The sequence below is a fragment of the Thermobia domestica genome, chromosome 3 (genome assembly GCF_964235325.1).
Source record: "Thermobia domestica chromosome 3, izTheDome1.hap1.1, whole genome shotgun sequence".
Classification (NCBI taxonomy): domain Eukaryota; kingdom Metazoa; phylum Arthropoda; class Insecta; order Zygentoma; family Lepismatidae; genus Thermobia; species Thermobia domestica.
In genome coordinates this window covers 285,491,850-285,518,687 of record NC_137456.1, presented here as the reverse complement: position 1 = coordinate 285,518,687, position 26,838 = coordinate 285,491,850, and the positions used below count along the sequence as shown (strand labels likewise).

Below are 26,838 nucleotides of genomic sequence, written 5' to 3'. Positions count from 1 at the left end.
ATAAATACACAATGGACAGGTAGTTACGGAGGAAATTTTATACACTTCCTACAAAAAATGTACGTAGAATACAGGTTGTAAAAGTAAAGTTTTTTTTTTTTTTTAATTATGGAACGCACGATACACAGAGAGTGAAAACGGTAATTCTAAATTTCCAGAAAACTTTTTCTAGAATTCAAGATAGAAACATCGCTGGCCAAATTAGCAACATTGACATGTTTGTCTGGAACTATATTATTTCAAGAAATTTTATCACTGGACTACAAAACCTTATCTTTGTATCTTGTGTATAAGGCATCAGTTATTAGAATTTCAAACTAATGCTATGCATAAGTATCCAAACTCCTACAGAACGGCTATGTCCGTCTGTCTGTTGATAGATGTCAGAGCACAAACTCTAAAAAAAATCGAAATGTCTTTTTTTTTTTTTTTTTTTTGCAATCGATTGAGCGTCCAAAGAATAGGTTTTATCTCGTTCGTTAACCATCTATTCAAACCGGAAGTGGTTACAATTAACCATTTCCTGCTTCAACGTTTGTCATTACTATAGAACGAAAACATAACAGATAACGTAAAACCTATCTTTTGCGAACAATTCACCATCTTAAGGCAATATACATATCATGGGTATCCGCAACATTCTACCAAAATGAAAGAAGTTCAAATTTACCAAAGTATTTGAATTGGGAATAGTTCGAATTTCAATTCTGATTTCCATAGAGCGAAAACGATAAAATATATCAAGAATCAGTTTCTTTTGCCATTAATTCAGTGGCCCAAAAGTAGGCTCAATCTCCTACTTCAACCATCTACTGAAGACTGCAGACTACTAAATATTTTTCAAAATCTAACAATTTTTCTTTTGCCAGTTTTTCGTAAGTGAAAAGAGATAATGAAATGTAACTTACCACAATAATAGACAATGTTATTCTACACTCGAAAATACGAATCGGAATAATTTTCAATGTTGCCATCTATAGAAAATACAGTGTGACCAGAGTTTGAATAACCCAAAAATCTGTGTTAAGGCAGCACCTAGAAAAATGAACTCAACGGTAATTGATGACTTATCATGTCGTCTTGGTTCCTTGTTAAATACTTTTTAAATAATATTAGTATTTATTTTGTAATAACTTAAGTAATATTAGTAGTCTGCCCCATTAAACCGGAAGTTGTTCAAATTAACAATTTTCGGTTTCAACTTTACCGCCATAGAACGACGGAAGAATATCAACTGTGAAAATTGAGCAGCGCATTAACTTGTGAAATTAAAGAAATTGCCGAGTGAGTGTGTGAAAATGTTGCATGATATATATAGTGATAACACGGTGTTACGTAAGCAAGTGTTTTAGTAGCGCAAACGCTTCAGCGAAGCTAAGAAGACACTAATGTTGGAACATCAATCTTATTCGTCGGACTTGGCACCGTGCGACGGTGCCAAGTCCTCATGAATTTTTTTTCGCGATTTTGGACAGTCCTAGCTCTCAAACTATACACTTTTCCCCACAGGTCCTTGACTTATTTTGATGTGAGGAATCACCTCTTACAGTTTGTCGGTATAATTCATTAGCACCCTTTATATGTATCAGACACATGATCAGTAGGGGCCCGTGAGGGATGTAACAACGATAACATCAAGCGCTTTTATAGCTTCAAGTGAAGTAAGATACCTTATCCAAGGTTCTAACTCTTGTCTGTACCCTAAGTGTTAGTACATTAGGTAAATTTTCTTCCTTTAGTTTGAAGAGGTACAGCTTTTAAAGATTTCCTCAAAAATGGCCATTATCTATAATCTTACTGATTCACTATTACGGCTGATATTTCTACTATTGATATGTCATGTAAAAAATATTGAATTTATTTTCCTGTTTTCAGGTATATAAGAAATCAAATTGTCCCACTTACAAGGAAAAATTCCTCTTTGGACTGGAAATGAACGAGTTTGCGAGAAGATCGCTTATGTTCTACGTATACGCCAGTGACAAGTATTCCAACACGTTGATTGGTGAAGCGGAAATTAAGTTGAGTGACGTCAACATTAGGCAACCAGTTACAACGTGGCTTACATTAACAGATACCGGACAGGTAAGTCTATATTTTTTTTCTATTTTACGCTACAAGTTAATGGTAAAAATTATAAGATTTACGATATCCTAAAGATAGGGCCATGTTGTCTTTATAGCCTATATGGGATCTGCTTTGTGCGAACAACCGAGCTTCTTATATTTCTTCTTGATGACATTTTGTTATTTTTACTTTCTTGCATATTATTTTGAGCTTTAATTTTTGTACGTATTTTACAATTATTTTGTATATTAATTGCAAAAGTACATCTAGAATTGCAATGTCTACAAGTGGCTCTAAAATTTAATTTGAAATGAAATGAAATATTTGAGTTTTACGTCCCACGGTTATGCCGGTGAAGCTAAAGGAGACGGTGATGATAAGTAATGAATGAAATGGTGGAATGAAGAAAGTGGGAGGAAACGGGAGAACCCCGAGGAAACCCACGCACACGGTGTTTGTCCACCACAAAGTTCACTTGCCGGGAGCTGGGATCGAACCCGGGACCCCAAGCACTAGAGGTGAACGGTCTACCACTGAGCCACCGCGGCCCCCCTAAAATTTAATTTGAGAACCTGCAATATTCGATACCATCTTCGGCAAGACTATCAAGTGTCAATCTGTCCTATGTTCTGACCCTTAACATTTTTTTGTTAGAGTATTCGACATTTTTGACAATATTTCCTGCACTTCTTGCGGCTGATTTAATCTATTCTTCTTGACTATATATGCTTATAAAATATGATAAGCTTTAGTAATATTTTCTGAAAGCACAGTTCGACAAACTCAACAAGATTGCACTTTTGTGTATATAGATCAGTGGCGTCTCGTGACAATTTTTTGCTAGTTCATAGTCATCAAAAAATTATATTTCTAGAATTAGTTCTGTATTCTAAATAAGCAAAACGATAAAGTCAATGAAAGTAACCATATGTATACATATATATTTACATATAATAAGAAGTACACATGCAAATACTGCACTTCACTTGTATATGAAATCACTTCTGCTGTTCTTCTGGACAATCAACTTGTCAATAACTCTTCTGAAATTTACAATTATTACAATTATTTTTCTCTAATAATTCTATAGCTAATGCAGTAAAACTATTTTGAGCTACGGCATTCCTTTTAAATGCTTTCATATTCTTTAATATGGTAAAACAACTTTCAGTTTCTGAAGTCGATGTCGGATTATTTACTATGATTTTCATTAATTTTGTTGCATGCCGTTCTCTTTCATAAACTCACCACTAATTTTATGACAACATACTAATGGCATCTGCATTAGACTCCAAACGTCTGCTATCTCGTGTATTTGAATTGCCAGATATTTTCTTTTTTGAACTGTAAACAGTATACACAGGAAATGTAATATATCAAATTATTATGATAGTTAGAGAGGCACCTTTAATTACGAACGCTTTGTTCATATGTTGTTGCATTGTTGTCTCAAGACATTTCGTAATTGTCTGTCTTGTATTTACGTTCTCTGTTAGAAGTTAGACTTATAAGACGAGATTTACAGTTTAAAAAGGAGATTACTGTAATGTTTTTGATGTTTTCCCACCTTGGATTGAACTCGGGGCTTGTCCACCAAAGACATACACTAATCACTATACAAATGAGGAGAGCAAGACACTTCATGCAGTCAACCAAACCACAGAAAACACCAGAGCTACTAGAATAGGGTGACCAAATCGTAAACTAGAAAAAACGGGACAACTTTTATTTCTGGATAGGTTGCTCCCCTAAATATATATTTTTTTTTAGCCTCTCCGTTCTCTCTCTCTCTCTCTCTCTCTTTGCATGTCTCGCAAAAAAGGGCAAATTTACACTTTTTCCTTTTAAACCCTATTGAAAAGGTTGTTGAATTAATTAGATAATAAGTAACTATCAGCAGCTAACAAAAAAAAATGAAATATTTGAAAACTACTAAAAATATATGAGAGCTCAAATCTATCACCGACATGATTTATAATTACTCTCAGCATCGGATTCCAACTCGTTTTATTTGCATTGTCTTATTTTTAGACATTATTTCATTTACAACTAGTTTTCTTTTTACTTTCACTTTTATAGTTCTAAACTTCTGTTCACCTTTCGTAAATGGAAGTATGTTACATCTTAATCAAATCACGGAAACACTGTACTGTACTCATGACAGCACCTCAATCTTCCACCGCCCGAAACAGAGAGTAAAAACAGGTTACATTTGTTCTCCATAAGATTTTCAGCTTCTTGCACTGCCGTCTGCGGAGTGGGGAGGCCTAGGAGGGAAAACAGTGCAGCCACCACATCCAATATTGCAAACGTCGTAATGACGTTGCTCAGTAATTAGACATATTCCAATATAATCACATAGCTTAGGAAATAATATAAATGAGGAAATTTTAGCGTTTCGAAAGGTTTTTTGTACCCAATGTGCGTAAATACGGTACATTTTGGCGTCCCGGGAGCAGTTCTTGGGACACCGGGAATGGTAGTGAAAAAACGGGACAATCCCGTTTATACGGGACGGTTGGTCACCCTATACTAGAATCTTCGAACTCCTAATGAAGACATGCAATATATCAAACACCCCAAAATGTGATATAATCAATCAAAAGTGAGCGAATGTGACTTTTTTGTACAAGATTATTATGAGCCTTAATAGAAATGATAATGCCAACGAACTGTGAAAGAATATTTGGCGTATTTAAAATGCACACACCCAGCAAAGTTTGTTGGATGAGACCAAAGTTTGGTAGGGAGGTCCAATACTACAGTATAAAACACTACATCTATGTACTATTGATCCGATGTAATTCTACACCCGAAAAATAATAAGTAATTGTTCAATTCTGCTATCTATATTTGCAGAAAAAAATATAGAAGTTTCTAAAAAAGAAAAAGTACAGATGAACTGTAACATCAAATCCTAAGGCTACAATAGTCATTTCTCTACTAAATAATTATAGTTTTGTTATGAAAATATACAAACGTATGCCAAGTTAAGAAGTTTTGAGGGAGGAATCCGAACCTGGTAGACCCACCTCCGTGTGAGTGTGCCCTGCTGCTCACACTAGCATAGTTTTAATGTGTTTATTACAGTTCTCGTATTTCTTTACTTTTTCCCATCAGATGTACCAAGTGTAGTGCACAATCCAGGTCTACTCCTAATTCCCTTCATATAATAGACAAGGCCTGTTAACAAACATTGATATCGTGAGATGTTAAGAAACTGGCTCTTTCCTCTTTTGGAAACCTGAGGTGTCAAGGGTACATGTTGGTTTTAGCAAGTTGGAGCGCCTCCTCATTTTGCCACTTCGGTTCGAGAATATCTCAATAAGATGGTTCCAGAACGCTGGATTGACCGCGGATTGTCTTCATTTCCCGCTAAACTTGACTGGCCACCTCGAAGTCCGAACTTGTCGATCTGTGACAATGCTCTCTGAGGATTCATGAAGAATCTAGTTTCAGTACAACGATTAATGAATTGAAACAAGCTGTGAGATATGCAACAGACAGATTACTCCAGCAATGGTGAGAAGAGTGTCCAACAGAATCTGGCGACGAATTATTTCGTGTTTGGAGCAGGATAGAACCCATTCTGATGTGTCAGACATTTAAACATTAAAGCAACAGTTTGTTGATTACACGTAAAACTGAATCAGTAGTGTGTACATCTGTAGTTATAATTAAAATATGCATAGTTTGAATATTGATTACTTCAAGGAGAGTGTTAGAAATTTGTGCCCACTCTGTATTACTTCAAATTTTAGAATTGAATTCGGATAGTTTGGAAGTGTACTGTAGTTTCCAACTGTGAAATAAAACTAACTTGTTATAACTGTATATATACAATGGTTTTAAATTAACTTATAAAATTTTACAAATAAGTACAATTGAATTGAATAAGTATAACTTCAACTATTTTTTTCGATAGGTGCTACTCTTACTTCAGGTGCTAATATAAAAATATATGTTTTATCCTTATCAACTGTTAATACCACCGCCGGCACTTTTTTAAGGTAGAAAGTAGGAAAACAAAGGAAAACAACAGTATTGGCTCTAAAGGAGCATATTAGTGATAAATAACAACTAAAAGAAAGAAAGAAAATAGAGGAAAATACAACAAACGAAATAGAATAGTGTCTTTTGCATGGATGTATGCTTATATGTAAAAGTCTAACAAATGCTTGAGAACAACAGCGGAAGAATTCGACATTTTTCTGTTGTTTTATAAACGGTTAACGTATGCTCTGAGAAGCTTAATCGTACAAAAATTACGTATATTAATATTAATATTAATAACAAAACTTCCTGACCATATATATAAACAAGATAAACTGCATTTCGTCAAGAAGTTAATTACTTAAGACAATACAAAAATAATGAGTTTACATAGAAAAGTCCGTTCTCCAGAGAACGGTATATTGTACAAATATACGAAATCCTCTTGCTTACTACAGAAGTCAGTATGGAGCATACGTTATCCATATGCTACATGCGCACTGCCTTTAGATGTTACATCATGCCGTTGCAGGATGTCTGACATCTAACAGTTTTCCGTATATCACATGTATACTTATGTTACATTCCTCAGCTATATGTTATATACGTCCATTTGTATGTGAGATCCTGACCGCCTATATTAGTTCATACGGAAAGTACGTATAGATGAAACAACTTATACGGAAAGTATTATAAAACATGCGTTCTCAGTTATACGTCTGCTGTACGTTACGTCCAAAAACTACAGGAATTACAAATGTAACCTACCTTTTTATGTACGCCACCTACATTTTTTCTCAGTGTAATGAAGTTATTCAAATGAAAAACGTTATGTAGCGCCATTTGAGAGGCCACTGTACTACCCACTATCATTGTAGTTCATAAACTTTGCTGCATCCAGTCAGAGCCGTAGCTAGGGGGAGCGAGCGGGACAGTCGCCCCGGGCACTTATAGCAAGGGGGTGCCGAACGAAAAAGAAGAAAGAAAAAGTGTTTGAAAAGAGGAAACAACGCCGAGCCCCATATAAGAATTGGCGCCCTATACACTGAGAAAAAAAATTGTAGGTGGCATACTTAAAAAGATAGGTTACATGCGTAATTCCTGTAGTTTTTGGACTTAACGTACACCAGACGTATAACTGAAAACGCATGTTTTATAATACTTTCTGTATAAGTGTTCCATCTATACGTACTTTCCGTATGAAACAATGTAGTCGATCAGGATCTCACATACAAATGGACGTATATAGCATATAGCTGACGAAGGTAACATAAGTATATACATGTGATATACGGAAAACTGTTAGATGTCATACATCCTGCAACGGCATGATGTAACATCAAACGGCAGTGCGTATGTATCATACGGATAACGTATGCTCCGTATTGATTTCTGTAGTAAGCAAGAGGATACCGTATATTTGTACAATATACCGCTGTCCGGAGAACGGATTTTTCTCAGTGTAAAATCAATATTATTGTCAGTTTGCAAAGAAATACATTTGTTAAAAATTTTCTTGCTCGCTCCGCTAACAATTCACACGTTTCAATAAGAGTCACAACATTTTTTAATTATTACTTTGATTTGTTAATGACGATGTGATATACAAAGTGCCGAATAATGAATGACATAGTGTACGCAGGAGCGATTTCAAAATCGGAAACGGTCAAAGTCTGAAATACGTATTCGGCGTCGTGATGGTGATGAGTTTACTTGGTTAATCATGCTTGTCTACACAATCGGATTAATCATGATAGTGAGAATGAAGGTATGAAAATGAGTGGAGTGAAGAGACACATGCAAGCTGCTTTTGCGCGGGAATATAAAAAATGAACGTAAAGAAGGGTAACTAAAGGTAACAATAAAATTTTCGAACTTGTAGAATATGGGCTTAAGGAGTCAGAACTTAACACAATGAATGATAACTACGAGTTTTCTTCAAAGACTGATAACTACGAGTAATTTTTCTTTATTCCATTGACATAAAATGATTCCAATTTGAAGGAATTTATTGGGATCATTTCTCCATCAACTACTTCTATCGCCAGGATATATTTTCTCTGCATACGTATCTAGTTGTGTTTTATGTCTACACACATACAATATATATAGATTTTGGATGTTAAATACAAACATTAAACATATTCTTCATCTCCATCGAAATTTACAAAGGAGGCTCCCTTTGCATTTCCGTTATACTTCACAAAATATATTTTTACCGTAAAAGAACTGATTAAGTCTATGGCCTATGGAACCCGGAAGTTCAATGTCGCGTTCATAAAGCCTCTACAATGACTTCTATCTTTACCCAACTGGATCGAATTTCTATTTTGTATTCCTTTCTTCGTGAGATCCATCTTAATATTGTCCTCCCATCTGGGCCTAGGCCTTCCTAATGGACGTTTTCCTATTGGATTTCCAGTCAAAACTTTGAAAGCCTTCTTACTTTCTTCTATTCTGACTACATTACCTGCCCCCCTGAGCCTCCTAGATTTGTTGACTCTAACAATGTTTGTTAAAAGGTATAAATTATGCAATTCCTCGTTATGAAGTTTTCGCCATTTCCTATTCCCGTTCTTTTTGGGTACGAATATTCGTCTCAGGATTTTATTCTCAAATATTTTCAGTTTGTATTCTTCCCTTAAAGTAAGTGACCATGTTTCGCGAACACACAGAACAACAGATATGATTATCGTTTTATATAGTTTAAGCTTCAAATTGCTTGACATAATTCGCGACAACAGAAGATTTTGAAGTAAATAATAATAGGAATTACGTTTTCAGTCGATATTTAATTTCTTAGTGGATGTGATTTTGATCCTCTTTATTGAAAGTATTATTTGATACTTTGACGTATCCATAATTTGCAGTATTACGATCCCAGCGAACTTCCACGTACTTAGTTGTTTTTCTGTATTTACTTCTAAACCTGTAGGCGTTTAATAAGGCTCTGCATTTCTTTCTATTGTTCTTCTATGATCCCCTATCATATTCACATCATCAGCATACGCCATAACCTGGTGAACACCATTCAACTCTAGACCCTGGTTTCTACCTTTGTTTTTTCCTTATAGCGTAAACAAAGTTGAATAATAATAGCGACAACGCACCTCCTTGTTTCAGGCCATTCTCGACGTGGAAGTTCGTGGACAAGAATTTTCCTACTCGAACTGTACTTTGAGATTCATTTAAACATATCTTAATTAATCTAACTAGCTTTCCGATATTCCAGATTCTGCAAAAATATTGTACAATATTTTTTCCTAAAAGATTCGTAAGCCTTTCTTAAATCAACAAACAATTGATGTACCGGGGTATTGTATTCCCATTTCGTTTAGAGTATTTGTCAAATCGTAGATATCTAATCGATAGTTGATTGATTTCTTTTAAATCCACACTGATAATCTCCAATCATTTCATCCGCGTATGGGATCAGTCTTGCTAATACAATGTTTCAGAGGATTTTATAGGATGTTGACAGAAGAGAAATGCCTCGATAATTATTACAATCTGCCTTTCTTGTGAATTGGAACAAAGGTTCATTCTTTCCACTCTTGTGGCAGTTCTTCCTTGTTCCATATAAGGAGAGTGGATTTGTGTATCTTGTTCCATAATTTTTCGCCTCCAGCTAAAATTAACTCAGCCAGAAATTCGTCTATATCAGGAGATTTGTGTTTCTTTAATTTCTTTATAGCGATGGTTCTGCTGTGTGCATTTCCCTTTCCACACGAACATTAGTTTTTGGCTGCGTGTTAAGCAAATCTTCAAAGAATCTTTCCACATATTCAAGATACCATCTGTATCAGTGAGAATTGTTCCGTCATCTCTCTTTAAATTATACTCGCGAGGTTGATACCCTTTCTTAAATTCGATGATGCCCTTATTCATGTCTCGAATATTTTTTTTTTAAATTATCTTTAAGTTCATTAATTTTGGTCTTCAAAAAATCGCGTTTCTGTGTTCTGTACATTTTGGAAGTTTCCCATCTGATGTCAACGAAATTTTGTGCAGTTATATCGTTCGAATTTTGTAGCCAACGCAGTTTCGCCTGATTTCCCTTCTCCGCTAGTTTAATACATTCCTTTTCGAACCATGGTTTGTCCCTACCGTATTTCCGCGTGCCCCATTTTTTTCTCTTGTTAAAATTTTACTGCTATCCCTAATTGAAACCTAAGTATCCTCAACACTAGTGCTCTCAAATTCTTCTAAAACCGAGAATCTATTCGACAATTCAATCTGGTTTTCCTCTCAAGCCTGATTCTCCTCCAATTTCTTTAAACTAAACCTCTCCGTTTTTAGATGTTGAATATTTGCTTTATTAAACTATAATCTCTCTCCTATTATCGCTGTTACCAGATATTGATCAGTGTTACAGTCAGGTCCTCTGAACGACCAAATATCAATTATGGTAGACTGTCTTTTTCTATAAATATACCACATTGACTTGATCTCTATTCTTTCGTTGCAAGCGCTGCTATCGGCTGAAGGAATTCCACTCGCTTTCTCTCGCTTCGCAACTGCTGAACCCTTATTGGCTCAACACGTGGGTGTGTGAGGGTGTGAGCTTTAGTTCACATTTTTGCCACGGCTCAAGACATTTTGGCAGCACAATAGCTACTAAAACGTGATCAATTTTATTGTTTTTTTTTTTTCATCTCGCGAGCTCCATGTGTATTTATGAACATCGCGATATGGGAATTTTGTACTCTTCACGATAAGGTTTTTGATGTTGCTAAGGTCACGATTCTAACGCCGCGCCGTAGTCATTACTTTAGTTATGCAGACCTTCTTTCACTTTCGCATTGAAATTCCCTAATAGAATTTTCATATGGTATCGCGGGAGTTGGATAAATACCCGTTCTACTATTTCTTAAAAAGTGTATTTTATATCGTCATCCTTATCTTCTGTTGTGGTATGAATATTTAAAACAATAATATCACACCACCAATCCTTAAGAGTAGTAAAAGAAAGTCTATCAGTAAGAAATTCAACCCGTTTAATTGGTGGTAATAAACGAATGGAAATTAAAATGTTATTTGTTTGGCCATATACAGGACAAAATTACAAAAGTTTGCAATTATTACTAGAAATTAATGCTGTCATCTATTTGGAACATTTTAAAAGCACATAGTTTCTAATGTATTGAAATTCCATTTCTTATCGATAGTATGAAATGTTGTAAACAGCTATAAATTTGCATAACCGTTCTCTCCAAGTGGATTTGTATACAACCAAAAGTAGTTTTGGGAAGTTTTAATCCAAAAAAGCCTCTTGGAAACAGTTCTTATTTGTAGAAAGAATACATAATGATCGTTTCTGGATGTTGGAATAGTCTATCCAAGCGGCTTGATAAAAATTCAACATAGCATAACAACAAAAGCTGCTTCTCGTATATTCAAAAAAAAAAAAAAAAAAAAAAGAGAGAGAGAGAGATAAAGAGGCGGCAAAAGTTTGGTATGGTAAATGTAGGGGTGTGCCAATTCTACTTCGCTCTGGGCACCGAAATCTCTAGCTACGGCTCTGGCGTACAGACACCAAGGCAATATTTAAAAGATCGTTTGAGTGGATGAAGTAGAATCATTCTTAACGAAAATATGTCGAATGCAAACGCCACTAAAATGATTTTATGTAAATTCAGGCAAAGCTATCACATTATTTTTGTCTACTAAAATAAACTCCAGAGTGGCCAGCTTGGCTTGCTCTCCTGATTCCCTGATAATCACGCTTTTGCAGAAAAGTCACATACGTTGTAATTAAGATACCAGGAAACCTCCTACATTTAGTGAACTCTATATTAAACAATGTTTAATAATTTAGAATAAATTAAAAATTATATTCAAATCCGTCAAAAAATTCACAGTCCGCTAACAGCAATATTTTTGCTGTGGAAAACGTATAAAATCCATTAAATTTAGCGAAATTTCCATCAAATTGGCAACACTGTTCTGAGAGATGGTTGTGTAAGGTTGGTTGTTCAAAACTGTACATTTTTCCCACTCGGAAATGAGTTACTTCCGGGTGGGAAAGTACGTACAGTGGAATTGAAGTACTAGAGCGGTGAGATGGAATAGGAAAAGGAGTCCGTTCAATACAAGAATTTCAACATAAAATTCTTACGATGATGCAACCACCGTACTTCATGTTTTTACGTTGATCTCTGAAGAAACAGAGTGAGGCACCACCTATAGTTTATCTTCAAGCTTTAAACAAACAAACATACAAAAAGTAGAGCATAAAAGGGAACTAAGCTGATAGTTCATTACAACAAGAACACGGAGATGCACATATTTTTCCATAATGCAAATGCTCGTTTTAATATACAGAATATTTCTTGATTCATTGAGAAAAATTGGAAATAAAGGTAGACCTCATTCCGTATCTGTTTGCGTTAACGCAACTCAGAATTTGCGATTTACGTAGATTTCTATGATCGGCATAGAATCTACAATTCTTTTTTCTAGTGTGTGTGTGTGTGTGTGTGTGTGTGTGTGTGTGTGTGTGTGTGTGTGTGTGTGTGTGTGTGTGTGTGTGTGTGTGTGTGTGTGTGTGTGTGTTTGCATTTCGTTGTGACCCGCAAATTTTGCTAAGACTGATACGGAATGAACCTTATAAACAATTAAATACAGTGTGATTCAAAAGCTCCAAATTCTAAGTTGAAATTCGTCAAATTTATTCAAAAAATGTACTGATACTCAACAATATTAAATATTCACTTTGCATAAAAATTCAATACATTTCCAACTACAATTTAACTAGGAAAATCTTGCATTATTTTTACAAAATATGAAATAAACCTTAATTAACTTTAAACTACAAATTAACCTTACGACACATGTTACCGTATCCGGGTAAAGTTACATACGCAGTTTTCGGAAGAAAATCAAAAAATACGAACTTTTGTGGCGCTAAAAACGTAATAGATCATTGTTTTTATTTTGTATTATATTTGTTATTTATGTATTGAATAGGCCTATAAGGTGTTACAAAAATGTGTCACAATATTTTAGGAACTTGCAAACTTAATAAGAAAAAAAAGTTCATGTGGATCTATGCTCAAAAGTGGATAGTTTCGGAGCTATAGAGTGCCGAAAACGTGAAACAAGTGAATGTTAAAAGTTCGTAGCTCCATTACTATGGGATCTATCGTAGTCGGGTCAAGACATCACTGAGGAACTGGTATGTGAACTAACCAAATATCTATGTTTAAGAATGCTCCAGTACTTGCACACCAATTTTTAGAGAAATAGAAGGAGAATGATCAAGTACTCCCAAACAGCCTCTCTAAAAATGATTGTGCAAGTGTAGGAGGTTCTGAAAGATGGATATTTGGATAGTTCACATACTAATTCCTCAGTGATGTCTTGACCGGACTACGATCGGTCTTATAGAAGTGAAACTATGGACCTTTAAAGTTCATTTTTTTTTTCGCATTTTCGGCACCCTAGAACGATGAAACTATGCACTTCCGACCATATGACTTTTTTTTTCTTATTTTGATGTGAGAAATCTATTCTCAAAATATTGTGACAAATTTTTGTAACACTCTGTGTATGTGGAAGATTACACTGTTAACTAATAGATTGTATCTATTACTGCTCGTACTAACGATAACAGACTTACTACTTACAATGAACGATGCTTCAAAGAATTGTCACCAAAATACTTTTCTCACGTACTACCATGAGCAAAATAAATGACGCGTCTCTTTATTTTGAAGTTTTTTGAAAATATCTCCGTTTTCTTTATATGTTCGAAATTTCGGAAGGTTTCCCCAGCAGGACAGGTTAATAACAAATCCGTTTTTAATATTTGTGTTAGATATTAGCTTAAAATAAAGAAATTAGAAGCAAAAAACATTAAATCGACAGAAATCTCGAGAATTACCAACTCTGCTAAAGTGGGAAATTTTCAAGAACACGAGGGAATTCTGCAGTTCAACACGAAGCAGCGACATCTATGTCATTGAGAGAAGCGTGGATTAGATCTACAAACGAAAATTTTAACAAAATATTTCTAGTATGTCTTATTATATGCATTATCAGCGAACTCCAAATATATGAATCTATGCTAAGTATTAACGTATAGATAGTGCAAATAGTGGAAATTACCTATGGAAAAAGACGAATTGTTAGCCCAATCGTAATGAAAAATCGTCTTTACTGTAGAACAGGTTCAGCTTACGTAAGAGAGCAAATAGCTCAGTTAGGTAAAGCAACGAGTTTGTATACCGAAGATAGACGGTTCGAATCCCGTGGAAGTACTGTTGTCATTTTTATCACTAACGTTATTTTATTTATTTTTTATTTGGGAAAGAATCAAATTGTAACATATGTGTAAAACTCATGACGATACCAAAAAAAAAAAAAAGAAAGAAAATATCGTCGCATTTGCATTAGTGTCTCTAATTTTTGTTTGCAAACAGATTCGTAATTATTTCCCCTGTGCTCACTGATGCATAACGAATGTTTTCCAGTAAATGTTAATTCTAATTTGGAGAATTTTATAGTTTCACAATGTTTCTCACTACATAGTCTTCTATCTACGTGTTTGGATATTTTGATAACAGATTTCCCTATTAAATGTTTAATTTTCTCTATAAATATTTGTCTTAAATTGAAATTGTTTTGAATTTACTACATAAGCAAAGTTGCCCGAAGGAGGGGAGCTCAAGTAATAGATATTCTACGTAAAAGCAACCTATTGTAGAATGATGATGCTTCTTACCTTCAGCACATAATCTTAACGTTAGAGAATCAGAGAGAGAAAAATCCTGGTTTTTCCTCCTCTATGACCACCCATCTTAAACCTCTACATATCATTGTTCGTCTCACATAATTTCGGCTCTCCAAAGACATTCATATTTATTATTATTATTATTATTATTATTATTATTATTATTATTATTATTATTATTATTATTATTATTAATGAATATGCCACCCTTACATAATGTTGTAACTTTACACATCTTAGTTTAAAGTGCTTTCTTTAGTAATAATTTGAGCAACCACGTCACAAAATTTAAAATGTATGAGGGGGCACGACGTTTTATTTCCCCTCCTCTCTTTTCAGCACCCTCCAACAGAAGGTATATAATTTCTGAGAAGCAGGGCAGACAAAATGAATAAGAAATATATTTAGAGCATCCTTTCCTCCTTCGTGAATGTAATATCACGTAGCATTTTTTATTCTACTGAAGACGACCCTAGGCCGTTATGGTTAGGTAACAAAAGAAATACCTAATATATTTATAGCGCCCCTTATCTGTAATATTACCTCTTCTTTATTTGTTCGAGGCTTCCTTACACAACCAAGGGTGACAAAAAGAATAGGAAAAGTGTCTAAAGATTACAAAAGACTTTATATTTTGTCAGAAACAAGGCAGTATATACACAACATTGCTTTCGTTAACAAGTGTTTCTTATAAAATTATGCAGAGTCGCTTATAAAATTATGCAGAATAACTTTTGCCGATCATTGTTCTAGAGGGATTTATCCAGGATGTTTTGGTGTCGAGCTAATAACGATAAGTATATTTATTTACATCACTGTTAAAGAAATAGCAAACTTTCTGAAAGGAACTTACTTAGGAAACAGATCTTCCTTCTACTTAGCCAGAGCCCACTCTGAAAAATTGCATCTGGCATTCTGAGTGAAAGTTCTATGGGACTATTAGAAAAATATATTCCCGTTTTCACGCTGATGGTAGAATTTCTTAAACAGTTATTGAATTACGTTCGAAGGGTAGGCGTAAATAGCGCCCTCGCAACAATGTGGCGTGGGGACCGCACAAGCTGCAAGGCCAAAAAATATACAGAAAGTACGCAGGGGCGGAGCAGGCCAAATTTTCACACGGGCAAAGTGACTTTTTGGCGCCCTTCCCCTAGTAGTAGCCTATATTTTACATTTTATCATAGTGTTTTTAATAGTTTAAACCAGGAGCGTCATTTCAGATTTTGCTTTGGGGGGGGGGGGCAAGACCTCTTGATATAAGTAAAATTTCGCGTTTTTCACTGATTTACTACTATTCTAATGATAAAATCTATATACATCTCAAACTCACGGGGGGCAAATGCCCCTCCCTGCCCTCCCTAAATGACGCCCCTGTTTTAAACCCATTTTCAAAAAGAAATCCATTACCTAGGAAAAGTTCACAAAGAATGTGGCCCGCTATAAACAATACCAACTCCACCCCCCCCTGGTCTAGTGGCTAGCACGCCTGCCTTCTGTGGTACCGGGTCCAATTCCCGGTGGATTACTGTTGAACGATAAAAGTGGTTCGGATTCCACTATAATTAGTATCCACATCTCCCTTGCCCATTAAGGCATAACCGTGGAACGCTAAACTCAAGCAAACAAACAAACAATACTTAATTCCCGGCACTCTTTATTCTACATGCCATCTCTCAATTTTTCGATACAGCCCCTTAGTACTATGAAACTCTCTTCTTCCATAGTGAAATGGAAAAATATCATATAATTGCCACTACTTTACAAGAATATAAACCAAAAACGTCAGTAGAAAGCACATTATAAAATTTACTTTTTGAGGCTCGTTTTGGTGCCCCTCTTTCTCTGTCGCCCCGGGCAGTCGCCCGGCCCTTAGTCCGCCCTTGAAAGTACGGACGCATAACTAAGGACTGCGGAGGAGAGGTTAACCTTCATGTTATGCCACTGGTTTGACGTGTTTTAAATGTTCAGTAAGTGATCAGTTGGTGAAATAATTTCGACGGTTACTGATGTTTAAAGTTTAGCTAAGACAAAGCTACCTAATCAAATACATTTGATATCGCGATGTCACAATTTGATCTTTCCTCACATAAAAAAGATAAAAACAATAGTAATAAAAACCCTTACTCGTACTGGGCTCCTAACTAACTAACAACCTAATTCTTACAGACTAGTTGCTCTGACCAACTGAGTTTCGATTTCTTACGCGAAAGAAGTCTGTTATATTAAGAGGCATGCTTTTCATTATCAAAACTGTTCGAAGTAATACGAACATGGCTTAAGAACAGGGACGGAACTGAATTACCACTCGATTGACCTTGAGGGCAAATCACCAAAGCGTAGCTATAAACGTTAAGTTCAGCATGCATTTCTCTGGAGTTGTGTTCAGTATTCCTATCTGCCAGTCATGCTTGTTCGTAGGAGTAATATGTTACAAACCTAACCTTTCGATAGAGCACAATGACAGAGAATCAAAATTAATGAATTCTTGCTCTTGTGAACTTGGGACACCACCATGTGCAATAAAACTGTCGCGTCTTCTGAAGTGATATTTTATCGAAAATAACTCGTTTTCCTTTATATATCCGAAGTTTTTGAGGGTTTCAAAATGAGGAAACGTTACTGACAAACAAGGACGCATTTAGGGGTGGGTCCAGGTGGTCCGGACTCCCCTCTGAAATCCCAACTTCTCTGTAAATTTAGCCTAAATTTAAGGATTATCTTTTAAATTTTATTATAATTTATCCTAATATTGAAGTCGGACTTCTCCCGAAATAAATTACTGCATACGTGCCTGCTGACAATTTTCAATATATTCCTTAAATAAGTAAAATAACTAAATTAGGAGCAAAAAGCTTCAACACGGGCTAACTTTTGTCCACTGCCAATATTGTGAGGCAATGAAAATTATTTATCGAAATATGTGAGCAGGGAATTCTAACAGCCAGCCATTTTATTTAAATCGTAGTAAACCCTGTAACCGGGCGTTAACGTGAAGACAAAGCTTGGTCCATTGGTAAAGTGTTGGAAGAATATAAACTCAATGTTCGTAGGTTCGAATCTATCCACTCACCATAACATTTTGTTCTTATGTGTAACGATGAAATAAGAAAGAAAAAATGTATAACCGTTAAGACAAAACTTCAACCAAGTCTGAAGAGAACAATACTAAAATAGTAATACAATGACGTCAACCAAAAATTATTTCATGTAGCGTTTGGACGAAATTACAGCTGTTAACAATTGCAGAAATAAAAACAGGCTGTAATGCAGTCTAGACTTCTGAATGCATTTACTTCCTGAAAACTTCCGTCTCGTCATTGGTATGCCGTTAATCATTGTAAAATCTTTCAATTGGAAGTGAAATGACACAAACTAAAACAGTTTTAAATCAGTAAATGTCTATGTGTAAAAGTAGGTGTCTTTTATCTGTAGTTCTGAGTTCCTTTTACTTTGAAGTGACAAATGAGAGAAGAAAGTATGGTGTTCGAAAAAAAATCAAATTTGAGATTTCAACGAATTTACACGTATTATAGCCCCTAACACCGAAAAAGTTATTTTTCGATACATGTCCATCAGTTCGTCCGTCCGTTCGCTACACTTTTCTGTGCACTCGCCTAGAAGCCATACCTGAAGCCATACCTCGCCTAGAAGCCATACTTGAACATACCGTAAATTAGTTGAAAAATTTACGGTATGTTCAACTTATCTGCACCAAATTTTAGTTTAAGATTTTCATAGTATTTCCTATAGTTTTTTATATTTTACTCCCAAAACAAGGGTAGTTTCCTGTACGATGAAAATTTAAAAAAATATATTTTCTCATAACTGGCTCTAACGATCTTGTTTTCTTTCTTTTTTTATCAATCAATATTTAATTAGCAACCCTATTTTGTGGTATAAGGCATTTATCTGAGAAAAATCTACAAGGGGTAGTTTATACTAAGGGGGTGAGTTTTTTCTCAGTGATTTTCTCAAAATGGACTCAAATGTTTTCGTTCATATTTCGTAAATAAAGATTTCATTAATAACTTATCAATATGGCATAACTCGTTTGTCCTAAAAAAATGCGAGGGGTAGTTTATTCTTGGTGGAGTGTTGTCTGGGCGATTTTCTCAAAAACGACTCAAAAGAGTTTATTCATATTTCAAAAATAAATATTTCGTTAATAACCGAACAATATGGCAAAACTCGTTTGTCCTGAAAAAATATGCGAGAGTTAGTTTACTCTTGGGGGTGTTTTTCCTCCACGGTTTTCTCAAAAATGAGTCAAGCAATTTTGTTCGTACTCAGAAATAAATATTTCATTAAAAACCTAGTAATATGGAATAACTCGCTTACCCTGAAAGAATCCTCAAGAGATAGTTTATTCGGGGAGTTATTTTTCCCTCACGATTTTCTCAAAAATTACTCGGACAATTTTATTGATAATTCATAAATAAGTATTTCATTAATCTATATATATAAAAGAGAACGCACAAATCCTTTGTTCCCTCATCACGCTAATACGGCTGAACCAATTTCTTTTATTTTTGGGGGGTTATTAGGATTTGGACCCTAGATGGTTTTTATCATATCACTTTAATTTTTAATTACCAGTGTCTTGAGATAATTGACCATTCAAGTGTCCATAACGTACAAATCCTTTGTTAGTTCATCATAGGTAAAAATAAACGTATTTATATGCAACCCGCATGACCGTGTCACTCGGCGGGTTAACATAAATGACAGGCGATATAATGTTAACATTTACTGCAATCTACTATGGTAAAAATTATCTAAGTAACAAAGTTTATTGCGTTCCGGGGTGACCGCAGCGAAGCGGGGTGAACGCTGCTAGTAACCCTATATTTTAGTATAAGTCATTTCTATGAAAAACAATTACAACGGATAGTTTATTTTTGGGGTCAAGGTTTTTTCCCCGACAATTTTCTCGAACGACAGGCGATTTTGTTCAAATTTCGCAAATAAATATTTCATTAATAACCAAAGGTATATCTCCACTCATTGTTCGAAACAATTCACAAGAGGTAGGTTACTCCTGACGTGTTCTTTTTGAATGACTTTCCCAAAGTGACTCATTTGATTTTTTTCATATTTCATAAACAATGATTGCATTAATTGGTCTATTATATGTCTAATGAAAATGTGCTCAAAGTGTGAGTTAGTTTTGTAGTATGGATTTTCTTCAATCGAAGTTTTTTATTCGATAATCTGACATTCGATGTATTTGAATAATACGATAATTTTATTCGTATTATCCAAATACACACTTCAGTAACAACTGCGGCCTAACACAGTTAAGAAATTGAATTGAAAAAGTTTAGTGCGGTGGCCCTGTAATTAAATATTTTTTGAGAAACTCCCTAGCTTTTTGTGGTAAACTCAGGCTTTTCTTTTTCGAGCGACAAAAGAGAGAAGAAAATACAGTGATTGTGAAAATAATATCAAATTCAGATTTCAACGGATTTACATGTTTCATGGCGTCTACATACCGAAAATGTGACTTTTCGACACCCGTCCTTCCGGTCCGTCCGTTTGGCACACTTTTATATGCACTCGCCTAGAGGCCATACCGTTCAACTTATCTACATCAAATTTTAAACTTAGGGTTTACTTAGTATTCTTACAGGAGCTTTTCCATTCTTTCCTACCACCTAAAATAAGTGTGGTTTACAAACAGCCGAAAATCGAAAAACGCTATTTTCTCAAAAATGGTTTTAACAATTTTGTTTATTTTTCATTAATCAATATTTAATTAACAACCCTATATTGCAGTATCAGATATTTCTCTTAGAAAAACTTACGAGGGGTAGTTTATTCTTGGAGGTGACTTTTTCTCGACGATTTTCTCAGAAAAGACCCTGGTGAATTTTGTACACACTTCATAAATAAATATTTGACCTTACAACATGGTATAAGTCAATTGACCTGAAAAATATATGAGTAGTAGTTTATTCTTGGACTTGAATTTATTCCCAGTGAGTTTCTCAAACACGACGAGTTGGCAACCCTGTATCTCGACAACGAAGCTGAATTCGAAAACTGCAAGAGGACCATTTGTCTCCTTTTGATGTCACGAATCACCTCCCGAAGTTTGTGGACATCTTTCAGGTTCACCCTTAATGAAGCTTCTTTTCGAAAAGTTAACTATTAACTTTAGGCATTGTTTATTTTTTTTAAATCACAAATGTCGTTATTAATTTTAAGGCAGAGAACTACTTCTGAGAGAATAGATCTTGAAAAATAATTTTAAAACTTAGACTTTTGTTTTCGAGACATTCCAGACAAGACGAGACATTTTACAAGCTATCTCGTGTCCAAAACATTTGCCTCGTATTATCTTGGATGTCACAAAGCGCGTCTTGTCTCTTTCTCGAGACATGTCTTATCTCGTGCGCATTCGTTAACACTTGGGAAGGATTATCTTTCTACTCAAAGCATTGTTTTTATAATGGTTGCATATTTATGATAATTGCTGTCCACATAAATTACAGTTCTTTCAGTTGAATTAATTATTATTATTATTATTATTGAAATTGCAATATCTAGTTTAACGTTGGACGATTATGCATCTACGCTAAGGGAGAATGATGATGAATGAAATGGTGAAATGAAGAAAGTGGGAGGAAAATGGAAAATCTCAAGAAAACACATACCCATGCACACGGTATTTGTCCACCTCAAATTTCACTTGGCACGAAGTGGAATCGAGCCAAGGACCCCCTGCACCAAAGGTCCCTGCAATGCTTTATTATTATTATTATTATTATTATTATTATTATTATTATTATTATTATTATTATTATTAATAATAATAATAATAATAATAATAATAATAATTGAAGCGAGCTTAACGAGTTTCAACCGTACGACTCAACCAACGTTTGGGTGCCTGTTCGTTCGTCTGCTCCTCTCATAAAAGACATTTCATTTTAATGAAACTAGTAAGTGCCTTCTTTTAGCTCTGCGAAGTAACTATTGCTTGGAATATGAATCTGCAAAACATAAGAGGTAAAATTAACCAAATGGTGCAAGTTTCCACTTATATATACAAAACAATTTCGCAATATCAACTACGTGAATCTTGTCCCATAAAGAAGCCGAAGCCCCTACACCGAAGAGCCCTCCGAGATTTGATCATTGTCCACACGGACTGAAATTGTCATTTGAAGCCAAGACTTTAATATGAAGCCAATAATTTCTTTAAAATAGACGAAAAATTCGGAAGTTATAAGCATTTTCATATTTTTGCCTTTTCCCATAAGGGAGCCGTAGCCTCCTATACTGAAGACCCCCCCCCGGAGATTTGATCATTGTCCACACGGGCTGAGTTTGTCATTTGGAACCAACACTTTAATACGAAGCAAAATATTTCTTTAAAATAGACGAAAAATTCGAAAGTTATAAACATGTTAATAATTATGCCTTTTCTCATAAGGGGGCCGTATTAGCCTACACTGAAGAGCCCCACGAGATTTGATCATTGACCACTTGGACTGAAATTCTCATTTGAAACCAAAACTTTAATATGAATCCAAAAATTAAACTTTTACATCAATTTAAACTAACTGGGTTCCAGTTCCCCCCACTATTGTTTAGTTTAGTTAACTGGTAATTTGTGACAGCTTCGCATCATCAAAAGAATGTTTCACTTCCCCTCCCCTCGCCCAGGAGTTCGTGCTGGATCCACCACTGGAATCAATAAACACTCTTCCTATTCTTTTTGTCACCCTTGATTGTGTAGGAGCTCCCTCGTACAAATAAAGAAGCGGTAATATTACAATCAAGGGGCGCTATATATTAGGTATTTTTTTAGTTACCTACCCCTAACCGCAGAGGGCCATCTTTCGTAGAATAAAAAATATTACGTGATATTCCAATCATGAAAGGGGAGAGGATGCTGTAAATATATTTCTTATTCATTTTGTCTGTCCTGCTTATCAAAAATTACTTTCTGTTGGAAGGCTACTGAAATGAGAGGGGTAAAATAAAAAGTCGTACCCCCTCCTACATGGTTGCTCAAATAAGTACTAAAGAAAGCATTTTAAACTAAGATATTTAAGATTTAAACTAGGAAACTAAGATATCCTACATTATGTAAGGATGGCATATTCAGGATTATTATTATTATTATTATTATTATTATTATTATTATTATTATTATTATTATTATTATTATTATTATTATTATTATTATTATTATTATTATTATTATTTGAATGTTTTTGGAGCACCGAAATTCTGTGAGACGAACAATGATATGTAGAGGTTTAAGATGGGTGGTCATAGAGGAGGAAAAACCAGGATTTTTCTCTGTCTGACTCTCTAACGTAAAGATTATGTGCTGAAGGTAAGAAGCATCATCATTCTACAATAGGTTGCTTTTACGTAGAATATCAATTACTTGAGTTCTCCTCCTTCGGTCTACTTACCTTATGTAGTAAATTCAAAACAATTTCAATTCAATACAGATACATTGTAAAACTTTTCCGTAAGTAAACATCTAGGGAAAATTAAACATTTAATAGGGAAATCTGTTATCAAAATATCCAAACACGTAGATAGAAGACTATCTAGTGAGAAATATTGTGAAACTTTATAAAATTCTCCAAATTAGAATTAACATTTACTGGGAAACATTCGTTATGCGCCAGCGAGCATATGGTGAGCAGTGAGCACAGGGGAAATAATTACGAAACTGTTTGCAAACAAAATTAGGGACGCTAATGCAAGTGCGACAACAGCATTTTTTCTTTTTTTGGTATCGTCATGAGTTTTACACATACGTTACAATTTGATTCTTTCCCAAATAAAAAAATAGAAAAATAACCGTAGTGTAGTGATAAAAATGATAACGGCACTTCCACGGGATCGAACCCGCTGCCTTCAGCATACAGACTCGTTGCTTTAACTAACTGAGCTATTTGTTTTTTTACGTGAATTGAGCCTGTTCCGGTAAAGACGATATTTCATTACGATCGTCCTACCAATTCGTCCTTTTCCATAGATAATTTCGACAATTTGCTCTATCTTTATGTTAATACTTAGCATATATTCATATATTTGGAGTTTGCAGATAATGCATATAATAAGACATACTAGAAATATTCGTTAAAAGTTTAGTTTGTAGATTTAATCCACATTTCTCTCAATGACATAGATGTCGCTGCTTCGTGTTGAAATGCAGAATTCCCTCGTGTTCTTGAAAATTTCCCACTTTAGCAGAGTTGGTAATTCTCGAGATTTCTGTCGATTTAATGTTTTTTGCTTCTAATTTCTTTATTTTAAGCTAATATCTAACACAAATATTAAAAACGGGTTTGTTATTAACCTGTCCTGCTGGGGAAACCTTCCGAAACTTCGAACATATAAAGAAAACGGAGATATTTTCAAAAAACTTCAAAATAAAGAGACGCGTCATTTATTTTGCTCATGGTAGTACATGCACAATTTAATCTGCCATCCGCAAAAAGTAATACAAGGTCTGATCAAAAACGGTAGTCGTAGTTGCTTAGTGTCATCTACCGATGTTGTTTCCGTTTCAACTAGTAAGCCCGGTAGCCTAAACCTTTGGTGCAGTCAGTGTCGAGTTGGAACGTGTAGTGACATGTTAGTTGGCTTCCAGAGGCAGAAAAGTGAAGACGTGTTAAGAGTCTCTGTCACGCGCCAACATTAAGTTTTGTTCTAAGCTGCAAAAAGGTGCCAAAAAAAGCTCACGAAATGTCAAAATTAGTGTACGACGATGAAGTGGTCGCATTGAAGACTGTTCACAAGTGGTATAAACGATTCAGAAACGGCAAAGAGTTGGTTGAAAACGAGCAACGATCGAGGCATCCTTCGACGTCAGAAACAGATGAAAACGTGCCAAAAGTGGCACAAATGATTTGTTCAAACAAGCGAATGCCTATTTGAGAGCACTAAACATCTCATAGGGGTCCAGGAAAATCATTTTAACTGCTGATTAAATGGACAAATAGCTTCCTTTTTCACCACGAAAACGCACCGTACCACACCTTTCTTTCAATCCGCGAGTTTTGGGCCGAAAGAATATTCCTGTCTGTCCAAATTCGCTGTGTTCTCCAGGTATAGCACCATGCTCCTTCTAGTTCTTCCCAAAAATTAAATCCGTGCTTAAAGGAAAACGTTTGACACCATTCTTGATATTGAGAGGTCCACGACAACGCAGCTGAACGCCCTTCCAAAAGAAAAAATCTAAAAATGCTTCCAGTCATGGATTTAACATTGGGATAAGTGCATTGCTAGCCAAGGACTACTCTGAAGGAGATTAAATCAAATTCCATGTAAGCTTATTACTTTGTTTCACAGCTCGTATATTGATATGAGTAACCACATTCATACAGATCTCTGGTTATAGTAACCTTTGTTTCGTTCGTATTTGATGTTTTCTCAAATCTAAGATAGATCATATAAACTTTGCAAAAGGTAAGAAGCAGTGCTCCTCTAAAGCAGAAAGTTTCTTAACCGTTAATATTTCTGTGTCATATAATCTCCTACTATAGTAATTACTAATATCCTTTAATTTCAACGGTCTTAAGTTGTAAATTTTCTGTTAGAAAAATTGATTTTCATTTGCTCTGCGAAATTTTAGCTATTTTTAAATATACACTTTCCTTATTGAAAATAGAAAAAATAATATTTATATTATCTTTAATAAAATCCATTTCAAGCAAAGGAATGGAATTAAATAGTTTTTTTTTTAAATAAACAAAAGTCAAATATTGGAAAATAAAATATTTACAAGTTCAAAAAAATGTTTTTAACAAATTAAAATTTTATAATGTTAAAAATATTTTATTCTGTGCAACTGCTAATTAAATGTATTGTTTTTCCATTTAACTCCTTTAGATTTTACTGAATGAAACAAAAAAATATAAAATAAGGAAAACAACAAAAATAATTTCTGTAGTGAACTCAGATAGGATTCAAAGATAGAATTCAATTCTTACATACCCCTCGTATATGGCTTCTATTAAGTTTTCTTCTTATCATATTTTCCTTGTATATGTTAGCAAATAACCATCAACAATAATTGTTTCCCACATGATGTAGTCAGGGCATGATTTACGTGTCAGAACGTATTCCTGTAAATTGTATATAAACAAGCATGCTTATTAAACAGAGATTCAACAGACGACAGTAAAATAGCATAGAGATGATAGAAGCAACAATGGTTCATTTCCCTTTCTAGCTTCAGTTTTTCTCCCAAAATAAGGTTAATATTTACCGGAAGAGTTGCTTCCCACAGGATGACATAAAAGGATGAGAAGACTGCCAGCGTAGCCATTTTTTTTTTTCTCATCTACGAAAAGTTACTTCTTGGTCTTGGTCCAGGTTTCGGCAGTTGCCACCTGTTGCCATTTTCCTATATTATTTATTTATTTTTGTAAGAGTACTGGGGTTCATAATAATTTTTGTATTCTTATTTATTGTTTTATTTGATTCTTTAGGAGTTTGATTTATGTAAACTCGTTTATGTATTTATATAGCATCTCTGTCCGTGTGTCTGTCCGCCCGGAAGACAAAAAATCCCAAAAATGAAAAGCAATTTTGGCCAGGGTGTAGAGGGTTAAAAGTTAGAATTCCAGTTCGTTAATGGAAGTAATATTCAAACCGGAAGTGGTAAAAATCTACCATTTCCGGTTTTAACTTCGATTCCTATAGAGAAAAATCAGTAATAGCGAGAAGCACTTTTCTGCAGTCGATTAAGCGTCCCAAAAATGTAATTCAGCTCCATTTTAACTCTCTTCTAAGACCGGAAATGATTCAGTATTCATCTACAGGGTGGTCCGGAAGTGGGCGTACTCCTAATTGTACTTCTTCGAAGACAATCTTAATAGACATTCTTACCTGGAGATGCTTAATGAGTGATTGGTGCCTCAACTGGAAAAAAATGGTATCAAAGACACTGTTGTGATACAGCAGGATGAAGCACCAGCGCACTTTACGATTCACATGCGCAATTACCTGAATCAGACGTTTTCTGGCCGCTGGATTGGAAGAGGTTGTGCATCTTCACCAGCTTC

At 34.9% G+C, this 26,838-nt stretch overlaps 1 protein-coding gene across 2 annotated transcripts in view; it reads left to right on the top strand.

Annotated features, from left to right (window-relative positions):
• The window catches only part of LOC145681108 (synaptotagmin-12-like), a 607,941-nt gene that overhangs the window by 425,921 nt on the left and 155,182 nt on the right, over positions 1-26,838 (top strand). For both annotated transcript variants that reach the window (XM_081752521.1, XM_081752520.1), the window contains exon 5: positions 1,876-2,085. In XM_081752521.1, coding sequence (XP_081608647.1) covers positions 1,876-2,085 — 210 coding nt within the window. The remainder of the gene's footprint in view (positions 1-1,875; positions 2,086-26,838) is intronic.